Source organism: Hoplias malabaricus, chromosome 12 (assembly GCF_029633855.1).
Source record: "Hoplias malabaricus isolate fHopMal1 chromosome 12, fHopMal1.hap1, whole genome shotgun sequence".
Classification (NCBI taxonomy): domain Eukaryota; kingdom Metazoa; phylum Chordata; class Actinopteri; order Characiformes; family Erythrinidae; genus Hoplias; species Hoplias malabaricus.
Window position 1 is genome coordinate 7490129 of NC_089811.1, and position 23771 is coordinate 7513899.

The window sequence follows — 23771 nt, forward strand, 5'->3', positions numbered from 1 at the left end:
CACCAAGGATGATATAACCCTCTAAATGACCCGTCCAGCTCCAATGTGCTGAGTTGTGGAACTCAATAACACAGAGGATAAACCAATAGAACGCAATTCCTCTCAGTGTCAGTTTGAGGAAACTCCAGTCTGCCCTCCATCTTTCCATCACTCCATCACTCCGATCAAACCGGCTGTGACTGTACCTTCAGTGTGCTGAGTGACTGATTGATGATGGACCTTTTTATAATACAGTACTACACGTGTCACACACTGGGATGAGTTGGAGACAGAGGGAGAGAGCCAGAGAGTGAGAGAAAGAGAGAGGGAAGGAGAGAGAGAGAGAGAGAGAGAGAGAGAGAGAGAGAGAGAGAGAGAGAGAGAGAGGGAGGGTGGGAGAGAGAGAGAGCAGGGATGACAGAATGAGGTCAGAGGAAGGTGGAGGGAATGAAGAGAGCTAGAGAGATAGTGAGAAAGAGAGAGGAAGAGGTGGAAAAGAGGGGAACAGAGCTGAGAAAGGGTGAGAGGAATAGAGAGAGAGAGAGAGAGAGAGAAAGAGAGAGAGATGGTGAGGAAGCATGTGGGGGGTGTCACACCAAGCTATGAACTCAGAGACTGAATTACCTCAGAGACACACCTCTTCAGACTGTCTCCCACATAGAGTCCCTGGAGCTCCACATGCTTGGAGGAGAACACTAAGAGGACGTGGACTGTGTGTGTTCTTTATTTTGACTGAAGAATTTTATGTAAATAAAAAGCACTTAGGGTTCTCTTCCCAAGCTCTGATGGTGCTGGTTCTGAGTGGTGCTGAGTGTTAAGAACTTGGGTTCCTAGAGAGGGCAGCACTGAGCACTGTTTCTTTACTTGAGCACAAGCCAAATTGTTTGTCTGGGAATAAAGAGTAGGAGTGGGCAGTATCCACTGTTGTAGATGGTATATGGTATTCCTGTGGGTGGTGCACAGTTGGGGCAGGTTTGTATTGTTCAGTTTTCCTCGCGTCCACATGTAAATGGCTGGTTAAATCACTGAAAACTGGTTTTTGAAAGCTCTTGTTGGTGGCAACTGTAGGGTGACCGTAGGGTGACTGTAGTCGTCCTCTTTTACCCGGACATGTCCTCTTTTTTAGACTTAAAAAAATGTCCGGGCGGAATTTCACAAACATCCGGGATTTTGTTTTTCTAGAGCTTACATAGAACTTTGAGAAGTTTCGTTTACAAACTAGTCCCGCCCCCCCCTACTCCGATTGGTTCGCTTGAGTGAGAAGGGGGCGTGGTGAAGTAGCCTAAAATCTTCTGATTGGATGGTCTGACTGTAGAGCTACCGTTATTGGTCGATAACCTTCTCTGTAAACATTTAATTGGTCAGTGTGCACGTCAGTACTCCACTTGGAGACGTGTCCTCTTTTTCACCATCTCAGATCTGGTCACCCTAGGCAACTGGGAAGAAGGAAAATCAGAAATATCCAGATCTGTGTGGATGGGGCCTCACGTGGAGTCTCAAATCACACGCATTTAGAGAAATAGCCTGTTTTCAGCTTCCTTCCAGTCTCTTTTAAACAGAAATCGACATTTAACTCAGATATTTCGTGGGCTTCCTGTTTTTTCTTCTCCCATTTTCAGAGTGTGACATCAGCGCCCCCTCCCTGTGGCTCTGTTTAAAGCACATGAATTAACTAAGTCATTAATGAGCTTACTAGACTATTGTCGCATACAATTTCGAAAATATGTGACTATATGACGAATAGGTGTGAGACCGGGTTGTTGACTCACACACAGAAAGACAAATATGACACACCATACAGGTCAGAATTTTGGAATGCTGTCCTCATCTTGAAATGCCATCCACATTTTTAAATCCCGCAGTAAACAATATCATTGTTACACCACCCAAACCTACGTGTTTAACTGGAGGGCTCCACTAGAGGGCAGACCAGACATGTGGGTAGATGCAGATTTGACACAGCCTTCTTCAAAACGTTCTGCCGTTGTGATTCTGCTAATAGCTGGTGCTGCCCCCTACCGTTCACGCATGTACTGCACCTTGCGTACACAGGGAGTTTGTTTTCTGAAGAAATGCACAACCTACACCAACGGACACCGTATACGTGAGGCAGCTGTGATGCGTACACCAACGCGTAGTTAACAGTAGTTAATCTCTACCCTACGAGGTTAATCAGGATGAAGCTATTAGTTCCTCATCCTCGTCCTGACAGTTTGTTCTGACCTACTTATCGGCTCTGTGCATCCTCGGGCCCACTTTGTAATGTTTTTGTTTTTCATGATAAATCTGTTTACATGCACAATCCTAGCTTACTGTTATTATTTGCTGAGTATTTCAAAACTGAACACTGTAAATCCAATATAAAATCAAATAAAACAAATTCTTATCACCGTTATTATATTATCTTTCAGTTCATACAGGGATTAGGCTGTACACATGCTGCTTACCGTATGAAATACCCACTCACTGGTTTATTTATGTGGCTGTACCTGTAAAAGTACACTATGGTAGCACACCTCAGCACAAAACCGGGATTAACTAAACCCAGTTTCTTATCTCTGAGAGACACCAGCACCCTTGAGATTACCTGCATGAGACACAAGGTTTCAGTCCAGATCAGGGACACAGAACAGGGTCTGAATCAGAACAAGAGAGAGAACTGACCCGTTACAGATCCAGCTCAGTCCATCTATAAATTAATTACACATTTCTGCTCTGTTTAATGATTCAGTGAAAAAAAACATTTATTATCTGAGGAATCTGCCCCACAGCTAGCTCTCTCTCTCTCTCTCTCTCTCTCTCTCTCTCTCTCTCTCTCTCTCTCTCTCTCTCTCTCTCTCTCCCCACAACCCACTCTGGCTCTAAAATGCCGTCCATACGGTAATTACACTAAAACACAGTTACAGACGTGTTGGACTAATTCCTTCTGGCAGACAGAGTGAGACAGAGAGAAAGGGGGAGAGGGGGGCCTGCAGAGTGTGAGAAAGACAAAGGATGAGTCTAAAAGAGAGAGAGATGAGAGGGAGTGAGAGAGAGAGAGATAGATAGAGAGGGAGTGAGAGAGAGAGAAAGAGACATAGCAAATGTTTTTTCTGTCTCTACTTTTGACTGTATTTGATGATTATTTCTCTCTCTGTTCTATTTTCTCTCTCTCTCTCTCTCTCTCTCTCTCTCTCTGTTCTATTCTCTCTCTCTCTCTCTCTCTCTCTCTCTCTCTCTCACGCTATCTCTCTCACCGGGTGGGGTGGAGCAGGGGGGTTGAACAGGGATATGGGCCCCCGGAAACAATAGCACACAGGACCCCGGCACCCACTGTTTTAATAAGTAATACAGAGCCGAGGGGTGTGTGTGTGTGTGTGTTTCCTTTATTTATTAATTAACATTCTCTCATTTTAATTAAAGGTTCTGTGTCAGACTCTAAATTTCTCCCTGAAACTAATGCTCAGTAAATGAACACACACTAAACTACAGAGATATTATAAGCAGCTTGTCACGAATATCACACACTACGCCTTTATCTCCTCCACAAAGACACAAGGACGTTCCTTTATTCTTGTGATTAATGTTAAATTGATAGACACAATGAATATGAGAATTATCTCACTGTTTTTACTTTATATAGATTAATTTATGTGTCTGTCACACAGCTTCAGGGTTCTGGAGATTGTGGGTTTGAGTCCCGCTCCGGGTGACTGTCTGTGAGGAGTGTGGTGTGTTCTCCTTGTGTCTGCGTGGGTTTCCTCCGGGTGACTGTCTGTGAGGAGTTTGGGGTGTTCTCCCTGTGTCTGCGTGGGTTTCCTCCGGGTGACTGTCTGTGAGGAGTGTGGTGTGTTCTCCCTGTGTCTGCGTGGGTTTCCTCCGGGTGACTGTCTGTGAGGAGTGTGGTGTGTTCTCCCTGTGTCTGCGTTGGTTTCCTCCGGGTGACTGTCTGTGAGGAGTGTGGTGTGTTCTCCCTGTGTCTGCGTTGGTTTCCTCCGGGTGCTCCGGTTTCCTGCCACGGTCTAAAAACACACGTTGGTAGGTGGATTGCCAGCTCAAATATGTCCAAAGGTGTGAATGTTTGAATGAATGTGCTCCAGGGTGTATTCCCGCCTTGCGCCTAGTGATTAGGGGTAGTCTCCGGACCCACTGCAACCCTAAACTGGATAAGGGTGACAGACAATGAATGAATGAATGAATGGTTTATTTTACAAAATATTAATGGTTTAACACTTCAGTCTGTAAGAGGACAACGCGATTAATCTCAAATAATCAGAGGTACACAGGTGTTTTACTGAAACTCTGCCCTGTGATGAGTCGCTCTGTCCCAGTTTCTGTGAAATAAAGACCTCTGAAGTGTAAGGTGTGTGATCAGTAAATAAGGGTGTGCGGTGGGGATATGGGATTATGAGTGTGAGGTTAGTGTGGGACAGGGTCTGATGCTGTTCTACCTTTAGAACCGCAGCCTTCTCTTAGAGAACTCTTCAGCTTCCACCACTGCAATGAGGAGGTGTAACCAAAGAGGCTTTCAGCACATACACACACACACACACACACACACACACATACACATACACACACTCTTCCTGGAAATGTCAGAGAGGCTGAAAATGGAGGATTCGGTGAAGTCCCTGAGACACAGAAAACACTCCTGATAAACCTCTCTGTCTCGCTCCCTCCATCCTTGCTACCCCCCTCTCTCTCTCCATTCTCTCTCTCTCTCTCTCTCTTTCTCTCTCTCTCTCTCTCTCTCTCTCTCTCTCTCCCTCTTTATCACTCTCTTTATATCTCAGGTTTAAAAGCATACAGGGATGTGGGAAATGTGTGTTGTTCCAATGCTGGTGATGGTACCTATATATATATATATATATATATATATATATATATATATATATGTGCGTGTGTGTGTGTGTGTGTGTGTGAAAGAAGGAGAGAGAGAGTTTTAAAAATGGTAAGAACTGAAGTACAATTACAGAGCATAAGAGAAATGTAACATCAATCTTTTAAGGTGGAACTGTAAATTAAAAATAAAGGTATCAGGATGTATTCACTGGTCAGTTTAAGGTGGAGAACTCAAGAAGGAATTCAGTAGAGTTGTTATTACATGGAACACGAACCTTCCGCCCCCGGATCCGTGTTCGGAGCCGAACTCCGGCGGAGTGTGTGATGAAGGCCATGGTCTCGCTCAGATCTCAACATCAGAGTCAGAGTCCCACCTGAGAAGGTCACACACTTCAGAGACACATCACCCATAGCTAAATATAGAGCCTCTACCTCCAGACAGACACTCCGCTGGAGAATCCACTTCTCACTGGAGTGCTCCATTCCACCTTAAACAACACAGCGCTTACATCCCAGCACCTGTATTCAGACAAGCCGTTCCACCTTAACAGATAAAGTACTTAGAGTTCTGTTCTCTGGGTGATGGAGTTCCTCTGGTGTGTGGAACAATGGAACTGTGTTCTCTGGAGTGATGGAGTTCCTCTGGTGTGTGGAACAGTGGAACTGTGTTCTCTGGGTGATGGAGTTCCTCTGGTGTGTGGAACAGTGGAACTGTGTTCTCTGGAGTGATGGAGTTCCTCTGGTGTGTGGAACAGTGGAACTGTGTTCTCTGGAGTGATGGGGTTCCTCTGGTGTGTGGAACAGTGGAACTGTGTTCTCTGGAGTGATGGAGTTCCTCTGGTGTGTGGAACAGTGGAGCTATGTTCTCTGGAGTGATGGAGTTCCTCTGGTGTGTGGAACAGTGGAACTGTGTTCTCTGGAGTGATGGAGTTCCTCTGGTGTGTGGAACAGTGGAACTGTGTTCTCTGGAGTGATGGGGTTCCTCTGATGTGTGGAACAGTGGAACTGTGTTCTCTGGAGTGATGGAGTTCCTCTGGTGTGTGGAACAGTGGAGCTATGTTCTCTGGAGTGATGGAGTTCCTCTGGTGTGTGGAACAGTGGAACTGTGTTCTCTCGAGTGATGGAGTTTCTCTGGTGTGTGGAACAGTGGAACTGTATTCTCTGGAGTGATGGAGTTCCTCTGGTGTGTGGAACAGTGGAACTGTGTTCTCTGGAGTGATGGAGTTCCTCTGGTGTGTGGAACAGTGTAACTGTGTTCTCTGGAGTGATGGGGTTCCTCTGGTGTGTGGAACAGTGGAGCTATGTTCTCTGGAGTGATGGAGTTCCTCTGGTGTGTGGAACAGTGGAACTGTGTTCTCTGGAGTGATGGAATTTCTCTGGTGTGTGGAACAGTGGAACTGTGTTCTCTGGAGTGATGGAATTTCTCTGGTGTGTGGAACAGTGGAACTGTGTTCTCTGGAGTGATGGAGTTCCTCTGGTGTGTGGAACAGTGGAACTGTGTTCTCTGGAGTGATGGAGTTCCTCTGGTGTGTGGAACAGTGGAACTGTGTTCTCTGGAGTGATGGGGTTCCTCTGGTGTGTGGAACAGTGGAACTGTGTTCTCTGGAGTGATGGAGTTCCTCTGGTGTGTGGAACAGTGGAACTGTGTTCTCTGGAGTGATGGAGTTCCTCTGGTGTGTGGAACAGTGGAACTGTGTTCTCTGGAGTGATGGGGTTCCTCTGATGTGTGGAACAGTGGAACTGTGTTCTCTGGAGTGATGGAGTTCCTCTGGTGTGTGGAACAGTGGAGCTATGTTCTCTGGAGTGATGGAGTTCCTCTGGTGTGTGGAACAGTGGAGCTATGTTCTCTGGAGTGATGGAGTTCCTCTGGTGTGTGGAACAGTGGAACTGTGTTCTCTGGAGTGATGGGGTTCCTCTGATGTGTGGAACAGTGGAACTGTGTTCTCTGGAGTGATGGAGTTCCTCTGGTGTGTGGAACAGTGGAGCTATGTTCTCTGGAGTGATGGAGTTCCTCTGGTGTGTGATACAGTGGAACTGTGTTCTCTCGAGTGATGGAGTTTCTTTGGTGTGTGGAACAGTGGAACTGTGTTCTCTCGAGTGATGGAGTTCCTCTGGTGTGTGGAACAGTGGAACTGTGTTCTCTGGAGTGATGGAGTTCCTCTGGTGTGTGGAACAGTGGAACTGTGTTCTCTGGAGAGATGGGGTTCCTCTGGTGTGTGGAACAGTGGAACTGTGTTCTCTGGAGTGATGGAATTTCTCTGGTGTGTGGAACAGTGGAACTGTGTTCTCTGGAGTGATGGAGTTCCTCTGGTGTGTGGAACAGTGGAACTGTGTTCTCTGGAGTGATGGAGTTCCTCTGGTGTGTGGAACAGTGGAACTGTGTTCTCTGGAGTGATGGAGTTCCTCTGGTGTGTGGAACAGTGGAACTGTGTTCTCTGCAGTGATGGAGTTCCTCTGGTGTGTGGAACAGTGGAACTGTGCTCTCTGGAGTGATGGAGTTCCTCTGGTGTGTGGAACAGTGGAACTGTGTTCTCTGGAGTGATGGAGTTCTTCTGGTGTGTGGAACAGTGGAACTGTGTTCTCTGGAGTGATGGAGTTCCTCTGGTGTGTGGAACAGTGGAACTGTGTTCTCTGGAGTGATGGAGTTACTCTCCTCCCCCCCCCTCTCTCTCACTGGGTTGTATTATGCTGGTCCTGTCTGTAAGTGAGTGTGTGGTGAGTGGGTGTTGGATTAATATTATATTAACATTAACATTATTAATATTCTGTGGCCTTTGGGAAGTGTGGGGAGAGTCTTATCAGCAGTGTGCGGGCGGTCGAGTCTCTCTCTCTATCTCTCTCTCTCTCTCTCTCTCTCTCTCTGTGTGTCTCACTCTCTTCAGTTTTTGATCTGAAATTTCATCTTTTATTGAGACCTCTGTTCTTAGTGGTTTGTGTGACTCTTGTGTTTGTCTCAAATATTCTCACATTACCTTGGGGAGAAAAGCTCAGCTCCTTCTCTCCTCCACATCTCTACAAAGGCTTGTCAGTGCTTTTCATCCCTCGCTTTTCATCCGTTTGCTTTCATCCCTCTCTCTCTGCCTTCGCAGCTGTGGAGCATCTCAGAGATAATTGGCTTCTCCTCAAGCTGTGTTTAGCGCTCATTCTTTTCTCATTGTGCGGTTTCCAGGCTTTGGAGGAAGGCACCTCTGTATGTGGTGTGTGAATGGAGCCGGGACTGAGACGCTCTGTTTCTCGGAGAGAAACACAGCTCTTTAAAACTGAGACAAGGCAGAAATTTTTGCCAGAACGTAGGAGCCCAGCATCAAATCTCATTAAGCAACCCCCGCTCACAGCGCCGCGGCTAACTCCTGGCTTCATTAGCAGCCAGCCTTCGCCCGATACTGAGCTAAACTGTGAGATTAGTGCTCACACCCCCCCAGAAATTAGCATAATCTCACCTCCCCCCATTTTCTCAACTGCAGTCATTCCTCCATCACTGCAGCATCCACACATCCTCAGAGTTAGGACTGGATTAATCTCTAATCTCAAAATCCCACTCTCACCCAGACCCAACCGTCAGAGCCGCACCGCCCCAGCAACAGCGCTGGCCACTTTATCAGAAACACCCCATTCTACTGACACTCCCTGGCCACTTTATCAGAAACACCTCCCTTCTACTGACACTCCCTGGCCACTTTATCAGAAACACCTCCCTTCTACTGACACTCACTGGCCACTTTATCAGAAACACCCCCTTCTACTGACACTCACTGGCCACTTTATCAGAAACACCCCCTTCTACTGACACTCACTGGCCACTTTATCAGAAACACCCCCCTTCTACTGACACTCACTGGCCACTTTATCAGAAACACCCCCTTCTACTGACACTCACTGGCCACTTTATCAGAAACACCCCCCTTCTACTGACACTCACTGGCCACTTTATCAGAAACACCCCCCTTCTACACCCACTCACTGGCCACTTTATCAGAAACACCCCCTTCTACTGACACTCACTGGCCACTTTATCAGAAACACCCCCCTTCAACTGACACTCACTGGCCACTTTATCAGAAACACCCCCTTCTACTGACACTCACTGGCCACTTTATCAGAAACACCCCCTTCTACTGACACTCACTGGCCACTTTATCAGAAACACCTCCCTTCTACTGACACTCACTGGCCACTTTATCAGAAACACCCCCTTCTACTGACACTCACTGGCCACTTTATCAGAAACACCCCCTTCTACTGACACTCACTGGCCACTTTATCAGAAACACCCCATTCTACTGACACTCCCTGGCCACTTTATCAGAAACACCCCCTTCTACTGACACTCACTGGCCACTTTATCAGAAACACCCCCTTCTACTGACACTCACTGGCCACTTTATCAGAAACACCCCCTTCTACTGACACTCACTGGCCACTTTATCAGAAACACCCCCTTCTACTGACACTCACTGGCCACTTTATCAGAAACACCCCCTTCTACTGACACTCACTGGCCACTTTATCAGAAACACCCCCTTCTACTGACACTCACTGGCCACTTTATCAGAAACACCTCCCTTCTACTGACACTCACTGGCCACTTTATCAGAAACACCTCCCTTCTACTGACACTCACTGGCCACTTTATCAGAAACACCCCCTTCTACTGACACTCACTGGCCACTTTATCAGAAACACCCCCTTCTACTGACACTCACTGGCCACTTTATCAGAAACACCCCCTTCTACTGACACTCACTGGCCACTTTATCAGAAACACCCCCTTCTACTGACACTCACTGGCCACTTTATCAGAAACACCCCCCTTCTACTGACACTCACTGGCCACTTTATCAGAAACACCCTCCTTCTACTGACACTCACTGGCCATTTTATCAGAAACACCCCCTTCTACTGACATTCACTGGCCACTTTATCAGAAACACCCCCTTCTACTGACACTCACTGGCCACTTTATCAGAAACACCCCCTTCTACTGACACTCACTGGCCACTTTATCAGAAACACCCCCCTTCTACTGACACTCACTGGCCACTTTATCAGAAACACCCTCCTTCTACTGACACTCACTGGCCATTTTATCAGAAACACCCCCTTCTACTGACATTCACTGGCCACTTTATCAGAAACACCCCCTTCTACTGACACTCACTGGCCACTTTATCAGAAACACCCCCCTTCTACTGACACTCACTGGCCACTTTATCAGAAACACCCTCCTTCTACTGACACTCACTGGCCACTTTATCAGAAACACCCCCCTTCTACTGACACTCACTGGCCACTTTATCAGAAACACCCCCCTTCTACTAACACTCACTGGCCACTTTATCAGAAACAACCCCTTCTACTGACACTCACTGGCCACTTTATCAGAAACACCCCCCTTCTACTGACACTCACTGGCCACTTTATCAGAAACACCCCCCTTCAACTGACACTCACTGGCCACTTTATTGGAACCACACCCCTCCCCCCAGCAACTGATATTCACTGGCCACTTTATCAGAAACACCCTCCTTCTACTGACACTCACTGGCCACTTTATCAGAAACACCCCCCTTCTACTGACACTCACTGGCCACTTTATCAGAAACACCCCCCTTCTACCGACACTCACTGGCCACTTTATCAGAAACACCCCCCTTCTACTGACACTCACTGGCCACTTTATCAGAAACACCCCCTTTATACTGACACTCACTGGCCACTTTATCAGAAACACCCTCCTTCTACTGACACTCACTGACCACTTTATCAGAATCATCCCCTGGACAGTGTTGATTCTGAGCAAATCTAGTAAAGATGAAAGACAGACAGAGTTTCTATAATATGCAGATACATATGTTTTTATGTTTATTAAACAATCTTAGGGGAGGAGACATTGGAGCTCAGAAAGGGGACAGTGGCTTGGGGTCTCTATACGAGTCACAGTGTGCGTGCGGCCCACCAGTGGCAGGGCAGAATGACCCTGCAGCCCACCCGACAGAACCGACCCGACGGGTCACAGAATCTTTCACAGAGAGAGTGACCTTTCCGACACTCGCCACAGCACACACCACGCAGGTCCAGAACCGGATCAAATGCCAGGGCTTCAGGACCACCGGGATCCCCCTGCACACGCACACACACACACACACACACACATAGTTACACATCACAGTACCCACCCAAGACCACCCAGACCCCTCTGTACACACAGAGCATTTGACAGAGTGCAGGAAATGCAGGACCCTCACTTGATAGGGATTCTCAGGGTTGAATGCAGAACCGGACTCTGAGCCGGACGTGACATTCTCAGTGTTCTCTGTTCTGTCCTCAAACACCTCGGCCTCAGACTGCCATCTCAGTCTCCGCAGATCTCTCGTCTTTCTCCCTGAGACCCCAGACAACACACACACACACAAACAAATACACACAGCTACAAGAGGACCACAGTAGATGTTACTGTGGTGACAGGGAATAAAGTGGTGTTCAAACAAGATTTAAAGCTTTTGTGGGTTGTGTAACTCTAAATCAGTATTCCAACATCCCTCGCTCTTTGGTCATTTTATGCTAAATCTGTGTTATATAAAAAATCACTATTCTCATTTTATTCAAAGCAAAATAACCTAAAAATGAAGCAGCGTGAAAACGGGTGCTGCATTCGTTATGAACTCCATCAGGAAAAAGCGCTGCAGAGGCATGTGATGGGTTTGTTCTGTTTTTGGGGATAATATTGTGTCCAAAATACGTTTTTAGACGATTTAAAGATGAGGATTTCATTGTGGTGCATTAATACTTCATCGTTAGGTCCTTATTTGGTTAAATAAAATGAGATCTGCGATTTTTAATACGACACGCAGCTACGATAAAATGACAGAAGAGTGAGAGAATGTTTCGATTTTTAATGACAATTATACCTTACACAAAAAAAAACACTTTAAAACTGATACATTGTTGTTGTTATTATAATTATTGTTGTTGTTGTTGCCATTGTTATTATTATTGTTGTTGTTTTTTGTTATTGTTGTTATTGCTGTTGTTATTATTGTTATTGCTGTTGTTGTTGCCCCTCCTCACCCCCACTAATGGAGGTGGAGTCAGTTCTGTTCTGCATCACTGGGCGGAGCCAGTACAGTGGGAGGTTTCTGCAGAGTTTGAAGATCTCAGAACTCAGGAATCTCTCAGTGTCTCTGACCGGCTCCTGAGACATCTCCCACTCCACCAGATCTCCAACAATGTCTCCATCAAGGTCTTCATTACCATCACCATCAGATTTCAGAGGTAGCACCCCCTAATGACCCAGGAGCCAGAAGAGATTACGTTAAGGATGGTATGAGACCTGAAAGAGGTTTAAAGTGTGATTACAGTACACAGAGTAGATGTAACTGAGGACTTCCACCCCTCGGGACCCCAACAGGACCCCCTCAGGAATCCAACAGGACCCCTCTTTAAGACCCCCCCCCCCCACCCTCAGGACCCCTAAAGACGGACCCTTAGGATGTCCCCAGGACCCTTCAGAAACCCTCAGGGGCAAGTGTGATTAGGGTGGGGAGTGATCTGATGTGATGGTTGAGGTGGTGGTATTAGTTAAAGCTGTAGAAGTGAAACCTATTTGTATTAAAGTCTGATCCTCACCTTCTCCACCGCGTCAGAGTCTGATCCGATCTCCAGAAGTTCGTCTGTATTCCAGGATCTAATGTAACACTTCTGTTCTCCTGAAATCCAGATGGCTGTGACTCCCTGCAGACACAAAGAGACAAGTGAGCTCTCCGGCCCTGACCCTGCGCTCCACAAACCTCTGGACACTCACCGCCCGAACGTCCTGGACCTCCTCCACTCGTCCGTCTCCGCTGTCCGTATTCATTCTCTCCACGTTTCTCACAGTGTCCATTTCCACGGAAATGTCAACCCGTTTCCCGTTAATGTTCACACTGTAGTGAACACGGACAATCTGCTGACATCAAAGCATAGAGGTCAGGTTCTCTAATCTAGAACCATTTATAATTGCAGAGCTACAGGGATCAATCATTAGTATTGTACAATGTCACTGGAGCTCATCATGCTCTGAGGAGAACACTAACCTCTGATTCTGTTCATCAGACTCAACACACTCTGAGGAGAACACTAACCTCTGATTCTGTTCATCAGACTCAACACACTCAGAGGAGAACACTAACCTCTGACTCTGTTCATCAGACTCAACACACTCAGAGGAGAACACTAACCTCTGACTCTGTTCATCAGACTCAACACACTCAGAGGAGAACACTAACCTCTGACTCTGTTCATCAGACTCAACACACTCAGAGGAGAACACTACCCTCTGATTCTGTTCATCAGACTTAACACACTCAGAGGAGAACACTAACCTCTGATTCTGTTCATCAGACTCAACACACTCAGAGGAGAACACTAACCTCTGACTCTATTCATCAGACTCAACACACTCAGAGGAGAACACTAACCTCTGATTGTGTTCATCAGACTCAACACACTCTGAGGAGAACTCTTACCTCTGATTCTGTTCATCAGACTCAACACACTCAGAGGAGAACACTAACCTCTGACTCTGTTCATCAGACTCAACACACTCAGAGGAGAACACTAACCTCTGACTCTGTTCATCAGACTCAACACACTCAGAGGAGAACACTACCCTCTGATTCTGTTCATCAGACTTAACACACTCAGAGGAGAACACTAACCTCTGATTCTGTTCATCAGACTCAACACACTCAGAGGAGAACACTAACCTCTGACTCTATTCATCAGACTCAACACACTCTGAGGAGAACACTAACCTCTGATTGTGTTCATCAGACTCAACACACTCTGAGGAGAACTCTAACCTCTGACTCTGTTCATCAGACTCAACACACTCTGAGGAGAACACTAACCTCTGACTCTATTCATCAGACTCAACACACTCAGAGGAGAACACTAACCTCTGATTCTGTTCATCAGACTCAACACACTCTGAGGAGAACACTAACCTCTGACTCTATTCATCAGACTCAACACACTCTGAGGAGAACTCTAACCTCTGACTCTATTCATCAGACTCAACACACTCTGAGGAGAACACTAACCTCTGACTCTATTCATCAGACTCAACACACTCAGAGGAGAACACTAACCTCTGATTCTGTTCATCAGACTCAACACACTCTGAGGAGAACACTAACCTCTGATTATGTTCATCAGACTCAACACACTCTGAGGAGAACACTAACCTCTGACTCTATTCATCAGACTCAACACACTCTGAGGAGAACACTAACCTCTGATTGTGTTCATCAGTCTCAACACACTCTGAGGAGAACACTAACCTCTGATTCTGTTCATCAGACTCAACACACTCTGAGGAGAACACTAACCTCTGACTCTATTCATCAGACTCAACACACTCTGAGGAGAACACTAACCTCTGACTCTGTTCATCAGACTCAACACACTCTGAGGAGAACACTAACCTCTGATTCTGTTCATCAGACTCAACACACACAGAGGATAAGTAATCAGACAGAAGTGTAAAGCTGACAGAAGAGTAAAGCCCTCAGACACAAGCAGCTTGCTGCTGCCGATGGCAGGGAGATGTTAGTTCGGAGCAGGAAGCCAAACCCACAGAGCAGAGTGAACACAAACAGAGTTGGAGACGATTCCCAGAAAGATCCCATTGTCCTCCCTCACCTGGCTGCAACATAGCTCCAGAATTCTTTCAGCTCCTGAATGAGAAACTGAATGGGAGTCTGTGAGAGCAGTGTTTTACCGGACATCACAGGGGAAATTAATAGTCATGAGTTATTATAATGAGGCGATGTGGACAGGAGCTGATCAGCAGAAGCGAGTCCATGAGTCAGTTACTGGAATGAATGAGGACATGAGGGTTGACATTATTATTATTATTATTATAGAGTGAAAGGGTTTCTGTGATTTAACCCTGTCACCATATATATATACTGTCTGATGTTGTTTATTTGCAACTGTACAAGACTCAGAACCTACCTGTTCTCCCAGGTTCTTCCACAGATGGAACCCTGCCATGGCTCCCAGGAGGAGGAACCCAGCCCCAAAGACGATGACCACTCCAGTTCTCCTGAGGAACGTCTCTCCTCCAACCTCAGTTACACACATTGTGTTTGATTTTAAAAATGTCTACAGTGAAGTCATAAAGTACAGCATTAATTATTTAAAAAACTAAATGAAATGTGAGCTGAAATGTCCCCCAGTATTTTCAACACTATTTGGCAACTACGCCATGTGCTTTATGACATAGACCATTGCAAAATATCCTGAGCTACAGTGTTCCATCCCAGTTGTGAAGGAAACCCCCGAACCCTGCCTCGCTTCTGTCATTCTTCACTGAAATCGTTTGCATATTTTAGAATATTAATGAAGACATCACAGACACTGAATTACAGTCAGAAAGAGCTCCAGCTCCAACCTTTAATACCTCACTATTTCATTACCGTTTTAGTTCAACTTTAAAAAACACAAACACTGATTAGGAAACAGGGAGTCGATAGTCGATAGATTCAGAATAAAAGTCCTCTCTCTCTTTGATGTGAACTCAAGAGTTTGACCTAAGGCTCCTGTAAAGTATCAGGAAAAAATGTTAAAAATCAACCTACTGCGCTCAGCCCTTGCTCCACATCTCCAGGATCTCCTCCAGTGCACGGAGTCTTCGCCGAGCCTTTCTCCATTGCTGAGTTTTTCTGCTTCTCAGAGCAGAGAGTACTGAGCTTCATCTCTGAGACTTTCAGGAGATGAGTTCAGACCTTCTCTCTTTTAAAAAAACCATCAGCCTTTTCCTCCCAGATGCTGACGTCTAACATGTCCTCACAAACTCAGGACGAAGGCCAGGGGTTTTTCACAAGCACCTGCCTCCGTCTCTCTCTCTCTCTCTCTCTCTCTCTCTCTCTCCCTCCTCCTCCCTCCCACTGTCCCCTGTCCCTCACTGTTTACTGTCCGCACTTTCTGTGAGGGGCTTTTAGAGGAGGACGTCTGGTTCCACTCACCTCCACTGTCCCCTGTCCCCCACTGTTTACTGTCCTCACTTTCTGTGAGGTGCTTTTAGAGGAGGAGGTCTGGTTCCATTCACCTCCACTGTCCCCTGTCCCCCACTGTTTACTGTCCTCACTTTCTGTGAGGGGCTTTTAGAGGAGGAGGTCTGGTTCCACTCACCTCCACTGTCCACTACTGCCTGTTAACCCCTTGTGGATGATGCACACCTCCACAGACAGCACAGACGTTATTTTGGAAAATGTTTATTTCTGAAACACAGTGACCAAACGTGATACAAACACAAGCACAGTTATTAACCCTCGAAACCCAGGTTTCTATTTCAGAACGAGGGGAACGAGTCCTCGCGAGAACATGCCATGAAAAATACCAAAACATCAAAAGATCACTGACAGTCAGTAAAAATATACTCTGTCTGTACAAAACGAAGGAAGCAAAGAGCTGGTTCCCTCAGGTGCTGGAGAACCTCTCTGGACTCTCTGCTGGAATGGGTTTTGTGGAATGGGAGAACGTTTCCGGTTCCTCGCTGCTAGTCCTCCTCTGAGACTGTGGGGAACAGATGTGAATGTAGTCGCAGTGTCTGCTCTCTGCGACACTTTGCAGAACCCCGGTTCTAGACACAGGGTTCTCATAGTGGACAGTCCTCTGGCTGTTAAGAGGTGACAGTGTGGTTCTAGATGCCAGATTCTCGAGGTAGATGCTTCTCTGGGCGTTGAGAGGAGACGGTGTGGTTCTAGAGAAGGTGGACAAGTGCCGGACTCCACTGGTACGAGAGGCTGAAGGACTCCAGCACCGGTCTGAATGACCTAGAACCCGACACTCACTCGTACATGCCCACAGACCTGGAGAGCACAGAGAACATTTCAAATTATGGAATGGCAATGAATTGCAGCTTGATTTCCAGTGGCTGATATTGATTTAAAATTCAATAAGATCCAGTTAGAGAAACGTTCTCTAAGCCAAGGTCCAGGGGCTGGTTGCACAAAAAGGGGCTGGTTTCCTTAAAGTCCAATGAAGGTTTCGTTAAAATAACATCGGTTGCAAAAAAACTTTTTCTTAAGGTTTCCTTAAAATATTTACTTGTTTATTTACGTTTTTTTTCCTTATCCCTTCAGTAAACCTTCATTAAACTGTTGCACAAAACACCATAGCAACCAAATTAAGGGAAACAACTTAGGGTACCTCTGTCTTAACTGCAACATTTACATTTGTAATCTGTGTTTATGGTGGTAAAAGAACATACCCCCAGGAGAGTGTTCCACGACCGACAGAACCCACTGGATACACTTAATGATGAGCATTCATTCATTCATTCATTATCTGTAACCCTTATCCAGTTCAGGGTCGCGGTGGGTCCAGAGCCTACCTGGAATCATCCATCGTCACAAGGCGGGAATACACCCTGGAGGGGGCGCCAGTCAGACAAGGCAACACAGACACACACACACATTCACTCACACCTACGGACACTTTTGAGTCGCCAATTCACCTACCAACGTGTGTTTTTGGACTGTGGGAGGAAACCAGAGCACCCGGAGGAAACCCACGCAGACACAGAGAGAACACACCATACTCCTCACAGACAGTCACCCGGAGGAAACCCACGCGGACACAGAGAGAACACACCATACTCCTCACAGACAGTCACCTGGAGGAAACCCACGCAGACACGGGAAGAACACACCACACTCCTCACAGACAGTCACCCGGAGCGGGAATTGAACCCACAACCTCCAGGTCCCTGGAGCTGTGTGACTGCGACACTACCTGCGCCACCGTGCCACCCCTAATGATGAGCAGTTGATTTTAAATTACAGATTTGATCGGCAGTCAATTATAAATGTTATAAACTAATACAAATTTATATTAAAATAAAGAACCTAATGACTGTTTTTGTTGACTTTTCTGCTTTTCCCCACCGCGCCAAATTATCGTTGACTCTCCTGCACTTGCAGTAACCAGCGAGTTTTTGGCTGAAGGGTGGGACTTCACATACGCTTGTCTGTGAATAAACCTGTACTGTAAAATTAAGCTGGTTAAAATAAACACTCTGTGAAAATGAATCAGTTACAGGTCCAGGTCTAGATAGAACAGTGGCAGGTTCTGGATCCAGATCGTGGGCTGCTAAGTGACCCCTGCTTTATACGACTCTGGATATCCATCTTTTACACAGTGATAGGAAACACAACACATCCCGTAATAAACAAAGAGTCCCGTATCCACATCAGGGACGAGGTTAATCTGCATCAGCACCTCGACTCACTCAGGGCTGAATGTCATCAAATCCTCCCAGCAATGTCCTAACATGTGGTATAAATTATTATAAATAGTTCCTGTTCCTGCCGTGAAGATAGGAACATACTTATTAACCCTTTGAGTTCAGGACACATGTTTGAGGAGCAGTTGTCCACAAATATTTGGCCACATAGTGAAGCTTAGACTGGGGTAGAAATCAGGAGCAAGAGGGATAAGAAAGTGAGAGATGGAAAAATAGAGTGAGAAAAGAAAGAGAGAGAGGGAACGAGGAAAGAGAGAAAGAGAGGGGATGGAGTGGGCAGGGATCTCCCTCGTTTCACTTCAGCAGATTCTTTGAGTAATTTACGTATGGTGACTCATTCTCTCTCTCTCTCTCTCTCTCTCTCTCTCTCTCTCTCTCTCTCTCTCTCTCTCTCTCTCTCTAATCCCCTCATTTTCACTTGTTTCCTCTCATTGTGCCTGTGTCTCATTTACACTCGCCAGGCGGAGAGTTAGTGTCGAGCAAACGATGAGTCACCGCTAACATACTGACCCTCCGCTAACAGCTACACGCACACACACACACACACTACTCAGTCACACACACACGCTCACAGAAACACACACACACACACACTTTTCCTGGATATGACCCTGAAATTGGAGGATTTGTTGAAGTCCCTGAGTGACTCTGGATGAGGCTGAGTGAGTCTCGGTGAGTCTGAGTGAGTCCAGATGTGTCTTAGTGAGTCTGGATGAGTCTCAGTGAGTGTGAATGAGTCTCAGTGAGTCTGGATGAGTCTAAGTCAGACCGGATGAGTCTGGGTGAGTCTTTACGGGTCTGACCTTTATACGTGGAGATGTCTTTCCTGTGCTCTCCACTGATATCAGAGTCTGAGTCATTGACGTCACTGTCCCCTTTGCCGCTGTCCTTCCCGCTGATGTGAGGGTCTCGGGCGGAGACGGTGACCATGGAGTTCCCCTTCCACACGGTGACAGAGCGCATGCTGTCTTTACCGTATCCCGGCAGTGTGGAGTAACCCTGAGGACGGACAGAGGGGGCGCTGTCACCAACAGTTCACTTAGGACCAAATTACAGAACAAGCACTTTACACCCTGAAGCTTTCACCAATGTGTGTGTGTGGAGGGATGAGGTGTTTGCTTATGGTGTTTGTTTGAGGGTTTTAAGGTGTGTATTTGCATTGTTGGTTTGAGGTGTTTGTGGTGTGTATTTCAGATGTTGGTTTTAGACATTTGATTACAGTTTGTTTGAGGTTTTTCTTGCTTTGTTGGTTTGGGGTGTTTGGGGTATATTCCTGGGTTGTTTTTTGAGGGGTTTAAGGTTTTTTTGTAATGTTTGTTTAAAGTGTATGAGGTGTTTGTGTTGTTTGATGTGTGTGTTTTAAGTGTTTGAAGTATTTGTGCTGTTTGAGGTGTGTGTTTGAAGTGTTTGTATTGCTTGATGTGTGCTTTTGAAGTGTGTGTGTTGTTTGATGTGTGTGTTTGAAGTGTTTGTGTTGTTTGAGGTGTGTGTTTGAAGTGTTTGTGTTGTTTGAGGTGTGTGTTTGAAGTGTTTGTATTGTTTGATGTGTGTGTTTTAAGTGTTTGAAGTGTTTGTGTTGCTTGATGTGTGCGTTTGAAGTGTTTGTGTTGTTTGTGTGTGTTTGAAGTGTTAGTGTTGTTTGAGGTGTGTGTTTGAAGTGTTTGTGTCATTTGAGGTGTGTGTTTGAAGTGTTTGTGTCGTTTGAGGTGTGTGTTTGAAGTATTTGTTTTGTTTAATGTGTGTGTTTGAAATGTTTGTGTTGTTTGAGGTGTGTGTTTGAAATGTTTGTGTTGTTTGAGGTGTGTGTTTGAAGTGTTTGTGTTGTTTGAGGTGTGTGTTTGAAGTGTTTGTGTTGCTTGATGTGTGCGTTTGAAGTGTTTGTGTTGTTTGATGTGTGTGTTTGAAGTGTTTGTGTCATTTGAGGTGTGTGTTTGAAGTGTTTGTGTCGTTTGAGGTGTGTGTTTGAAGTATTTGTTTTGTTTAATGTGTGTGTTTGAAATGTTTGTGTTGTTTGAGGTGTGTGTTTGAAGTGTTTGTGTTGTTTGAGGTGTGTGTTTGAAGTGTTAGTGTTGTTTGATGTGTGTGTTTGAAGTATTTGTTTTGTTTAATGTGTGTGTTTCAAATGTTTGTGTTGTTTGAGGTGTGTGTTTGAAGTGTTTGTGTCGTTTGAGGTGTGTGTTTGAAATAGTTGTTTTGTTTAATGTGTGTGTTTGAAATGTTTGTGTTGTTTGAGGTGTGTTTGAAGTGTTTGTTTTGTTTAATGTGTGTGGTTGAAGTGTTAGTGTTGTTTGATGTGTGTGTTTGAAGTGTTTGTTTGAGGTTGCAGTGATATTTGTGGTGTTTGGGGAATGTGTGTTGTTTGTTTGAGGTTTGCCAGCAATGTTTGTTTTTGTTGTTTGTTGTGGTGTTTATTTATTTTGTTGGTGCAAGGTGTTATATCTGATTTATATCTGAGTGCTGTATCTGATTTCCCCATTTCTTCTCATGAAAGTGTGCACACAGAAATAATCACGACTTACCTCCATGTGTCCGACTGCAGTCCTGTATTTATTTTTGTAGAGGAGCGTGTCTTCTGTGTCCTCTGTGTCCTCAGTTGCCTGGACACTGCAGTGTATTACCTCTGTCGACCCTGCGGTGACCTTCATGGAGTTCATTTTTTGAGGATCAAACACTTTGGGCGTCTGGTCAGAGATCAGAGCGATGGCGCTCTTCTCCTTTTCTGTGTAGACTCTGTCTTCAGGGTCTGGCTCCTCGGAAGCTCGGCTCTTCCTGCGTCCACAGAGGAAAAACAGGAGGACGGCGGCAAGGAGGAGGACAGAGGAGCCGGTCAGGGAGAAAATGACCACGAAGACGATGGATGAGACCCAGGGTGTTGACTCCTCCCTGTCTCCCTCGCTGTAGTAGTTATCACTGGACGGGACACTCTCAGAGAGGGAGAAGCGGATAGTGGCTGTGGACGTGAGGGATGGGACCCCGTGGTCACTGACGAGGACGGTCACTTTGATGTCCTCGTCTGTGTCATAGCTGACCCTGCGGCTGGTATAGATCTCGCCCGTGTCCAGGTCGATGGAGAACCCAGAGTCTGTGCCCTGGGCAAGTCTGTATGTCAGCTGGGCGTTGGATCCTGAGTCTGCGTCCTTGGCTCTGATTTGCGTGACCACATAGCCCGGACCAGCATCTCTGGGCAGAGGGATCTCCGCGGAACCATTCTGTAAAACCGGTCGGACTACTGAGGGGGCGTTATCATTCTGATCCACAACGGCAATGACCAGCTTGGCGCTGGTTCTGAGTGGAGGCCATCCTCGGTCACTGGCCTGGACCCGGAGCTCTATCCTGGGTGTGACCTCGTGGTTGAAGCTCTGGAGCGCGTATACGTGGCCGGCCTGATTCATGACTGCGAACCGAGACGGCGCTCCGGTGTCACTGTCCAGAAGCTCATAGGTCAGCTCCCCGTTGGCACCAGCGTCCGGGTCACTGGCGGTGACCGTGGTGATGTAGGTGCCGGGGAGCTGGTTCTCCTCTATGAATCCTTCGTAAGCTCTGGCCGAGAAGACGGGGGCATTGTCATTGACATCAGTCACGACAACAACGTACTGCACCACAGAGCGCAAGGGTGGTGTCCCGAAGTCCTCCGCCTCCACGCTGAGGTTGTACTGCGAAATCTTCTCTCGGTCCAGACCCGGCGCCGTCACAATGGTGTAGCTCCCCTCGTAAGCTCGTCGTAGCCGGAAGTGTGCATGCGCCCCCTGCAGGCGGCAGGTCACACGCCCGTTATCCCCACTGTCCCGGTCCGATACTGTCACTACCGCGACCAGAACGTCTGCACCGGAGTCCTCACTGACTGTTGCAGCTCCATCTGTCTCCGGGACCACCGGTGCCACGCGGACCTCCGGACTGTTATCGTTAACATCCAGCAGTCGGATGATGATCTTGCAGTTTGTGGGTGGTGCCGGAACCGAGCCTAGATCCGCCGCCTGCACGTGCACCTCGTACACTGCCTGCTCCTCAAAGTCCACAGAGTCGCTCAGGGTCACTCGCCCAGAGCTGCGGTCCAGACGGAAGAGCCGACGTACATCCGTGCTGGTCTGCGTCCCATACTCGAACACCACCTGTCCGTTGGAGCCCAGGTCCGGGTCTGAGGCATGGAGCTGCAGCATCTCCTGGCCTGGTTCTGCATCCTCCGCCAGCTCCACCCCATACAGAGCGCGATCGAACACCGGGCTGTTGTCGTTGGCATCCAGGACCCGTACGGTCAGGTTCACGGAGCCGGACAGAGGCGGCGTCCCCCCATCCACGGCCTCCAGCCTCAGAGCATGGACGTCCTTCGTCTCCCGATCCAGAGACCTCAGCAGAACCAGTTCCGGGTACCTCACCCCGTCCACCCGTGTCACCGTCTCCACGGAGAAGAAGGCGCTTTCCGACAGCAGGCGGTACCCCTGCACCGAGTTACTCCCCAAGTCCGGGTCACGCGCGGGCTCCACCGGAAGCCTCGTGCCCGATTTTGCTGCCTCAGAAACTTCCAGCACAAGATCCGTGCTCGGGAACGCTGGCGCGTGGTCGTTCACGTCCAGCACCTCTACCTCCACGCGCAGCAGCTCCAACCGCGCGCCCGAACCGCGTCCCGCGAGCGCCACGTCTAGCGCCAGCACGCAGCGCGCGTTCCTCTTACAGAGCGCCTCCCGGTCAACGCGCTCCGTCAGCGTCAGCTCGCCGCCGCTCTCGGACACGCGCAGGAACGGCGGCGCGCTTAAGAGCCTGAAGGACGCGGAGCCGGCGGCGGAGAGCGTGAGGTTGGAGAGAGAGCCGATGCGCGCGGGGGGTCGCAGCTCCTCACTCATCTCGAAGCGGAGCGCGCGCGGGGTCGAGGCGGAGAGCCGCGTACACAGGAGCAGCAGCGGGAGAAGCAGCGGCGCGAGCACACGGAGCTCCATCACGGAACACCCGCGAGACTCGGACTCTCAGAGAGACAGACAGAGAGTGAGAATGAGAGAAAGAGAGAGAGAGAGAGAGAGAGAGGAGCGCGTGATATGTCTCCACACACACTCAGACTCCAGACTGATCTACACACACACACACACACACACACACACACACACTCCTCCCCTCATTCTCTCATCTCACTTTTTCTCTCTCCTCTATCACAACCTATTACTCTCTCTCTGGCCCCGCCCCTATACTGCCTTATTGGGAAAATATGCTAATATATATTAAAACAAAGGGGCGTGGTCAAACCTCTTTTTCTGCCTTGCCTCAAAATCCAACACACACACGCATACACATTTAATGTTGTCCAACAGCTTTTGCGCGTGTGTGTGTGTGTGTGTGTGTGTGAGAGAGAGAGAGAGAGAGAGAGGGTAATAAAGAAGGGCAGAGAGGGGGATAAAGGAGAGAAAGGGATAAAGGACAGAGAGAGAAAGGGATAAAGAAGAGAGGGAGCGAGGGAGGAAGTGTGTTGAGGGCAGTTGAAGATGTGAAGTTTTGCTCTGAGCAGTAATTCCATTTTTAAACGCATTCCATTTGAAATGCATTCAGTTTCTGAGAGAACAGCTCTGTCTCTGTCTCTCTCATTTCTCTCTCTATTTCTCTCTCTCTCTGTCTCACTCACTCTCATTCTGTTCTCTCTCGCTCATTCACTCTGCTCTCTCTTTTTCTCTTATTCACTCTGTTCTCTCTCTCACTC

At 47.4% G+C, this 23771-nt stretch overlaps 1 protein-coding gene across 1 annotated transcript; it reads right to left on the reverse strand.

Moving 5' to 3' along the window:
* Positions 1 to 16142: 16142 nt before the first annotated feature.
* si:ch211-199f5.1 (protocadherin-8) lies at positions 16143 to 23114 on the reverse strand. Its single transcript, XM_066641111.1, has 3 exons — positions 20611 to 23114; positions 18895 to 19090; positions 16143 to 16655 (listed from the first exon to the last, which is right to left on the reverse strand). Exons 1-3 carry the CDS (start codon positions 23020 to 23022, stop codon positions 16264 to 16266), a joined length of 3000 nt encoding a protein of 999 aa, XP_066497208.1. The 5' UTR covers positions 23023 to 23114; the 3' UTR covers positions 16143 to 16263.
* Positions 23115 to 23771: the final 657 nt, after the last annotated feature.

Coding starts and splice junctions, on each gene's coding strand:
- si:ch211-199f5.1 (XM_066641111.1), bottom strand. CDS start 23,022: ATGGAGCTCCGTGTGCTCGCGCCGCTGCTTCTCCCGCTGCTGCTCCTG. Junction 19,091..20,610: donor CTGCAGTCGGACACATGGAG/GTAAGTCGTGAT, acceptor GTCCGTCCTCAG/GGTTACTCCACACTGCCGGG. Junction 16,656..18,894: donor AGACATCTCCACGTATAAAG/GTCAGACCCGTA, acceptor TGTGCTCTCCAG/GTCTGTGGGCATGTACGAGT.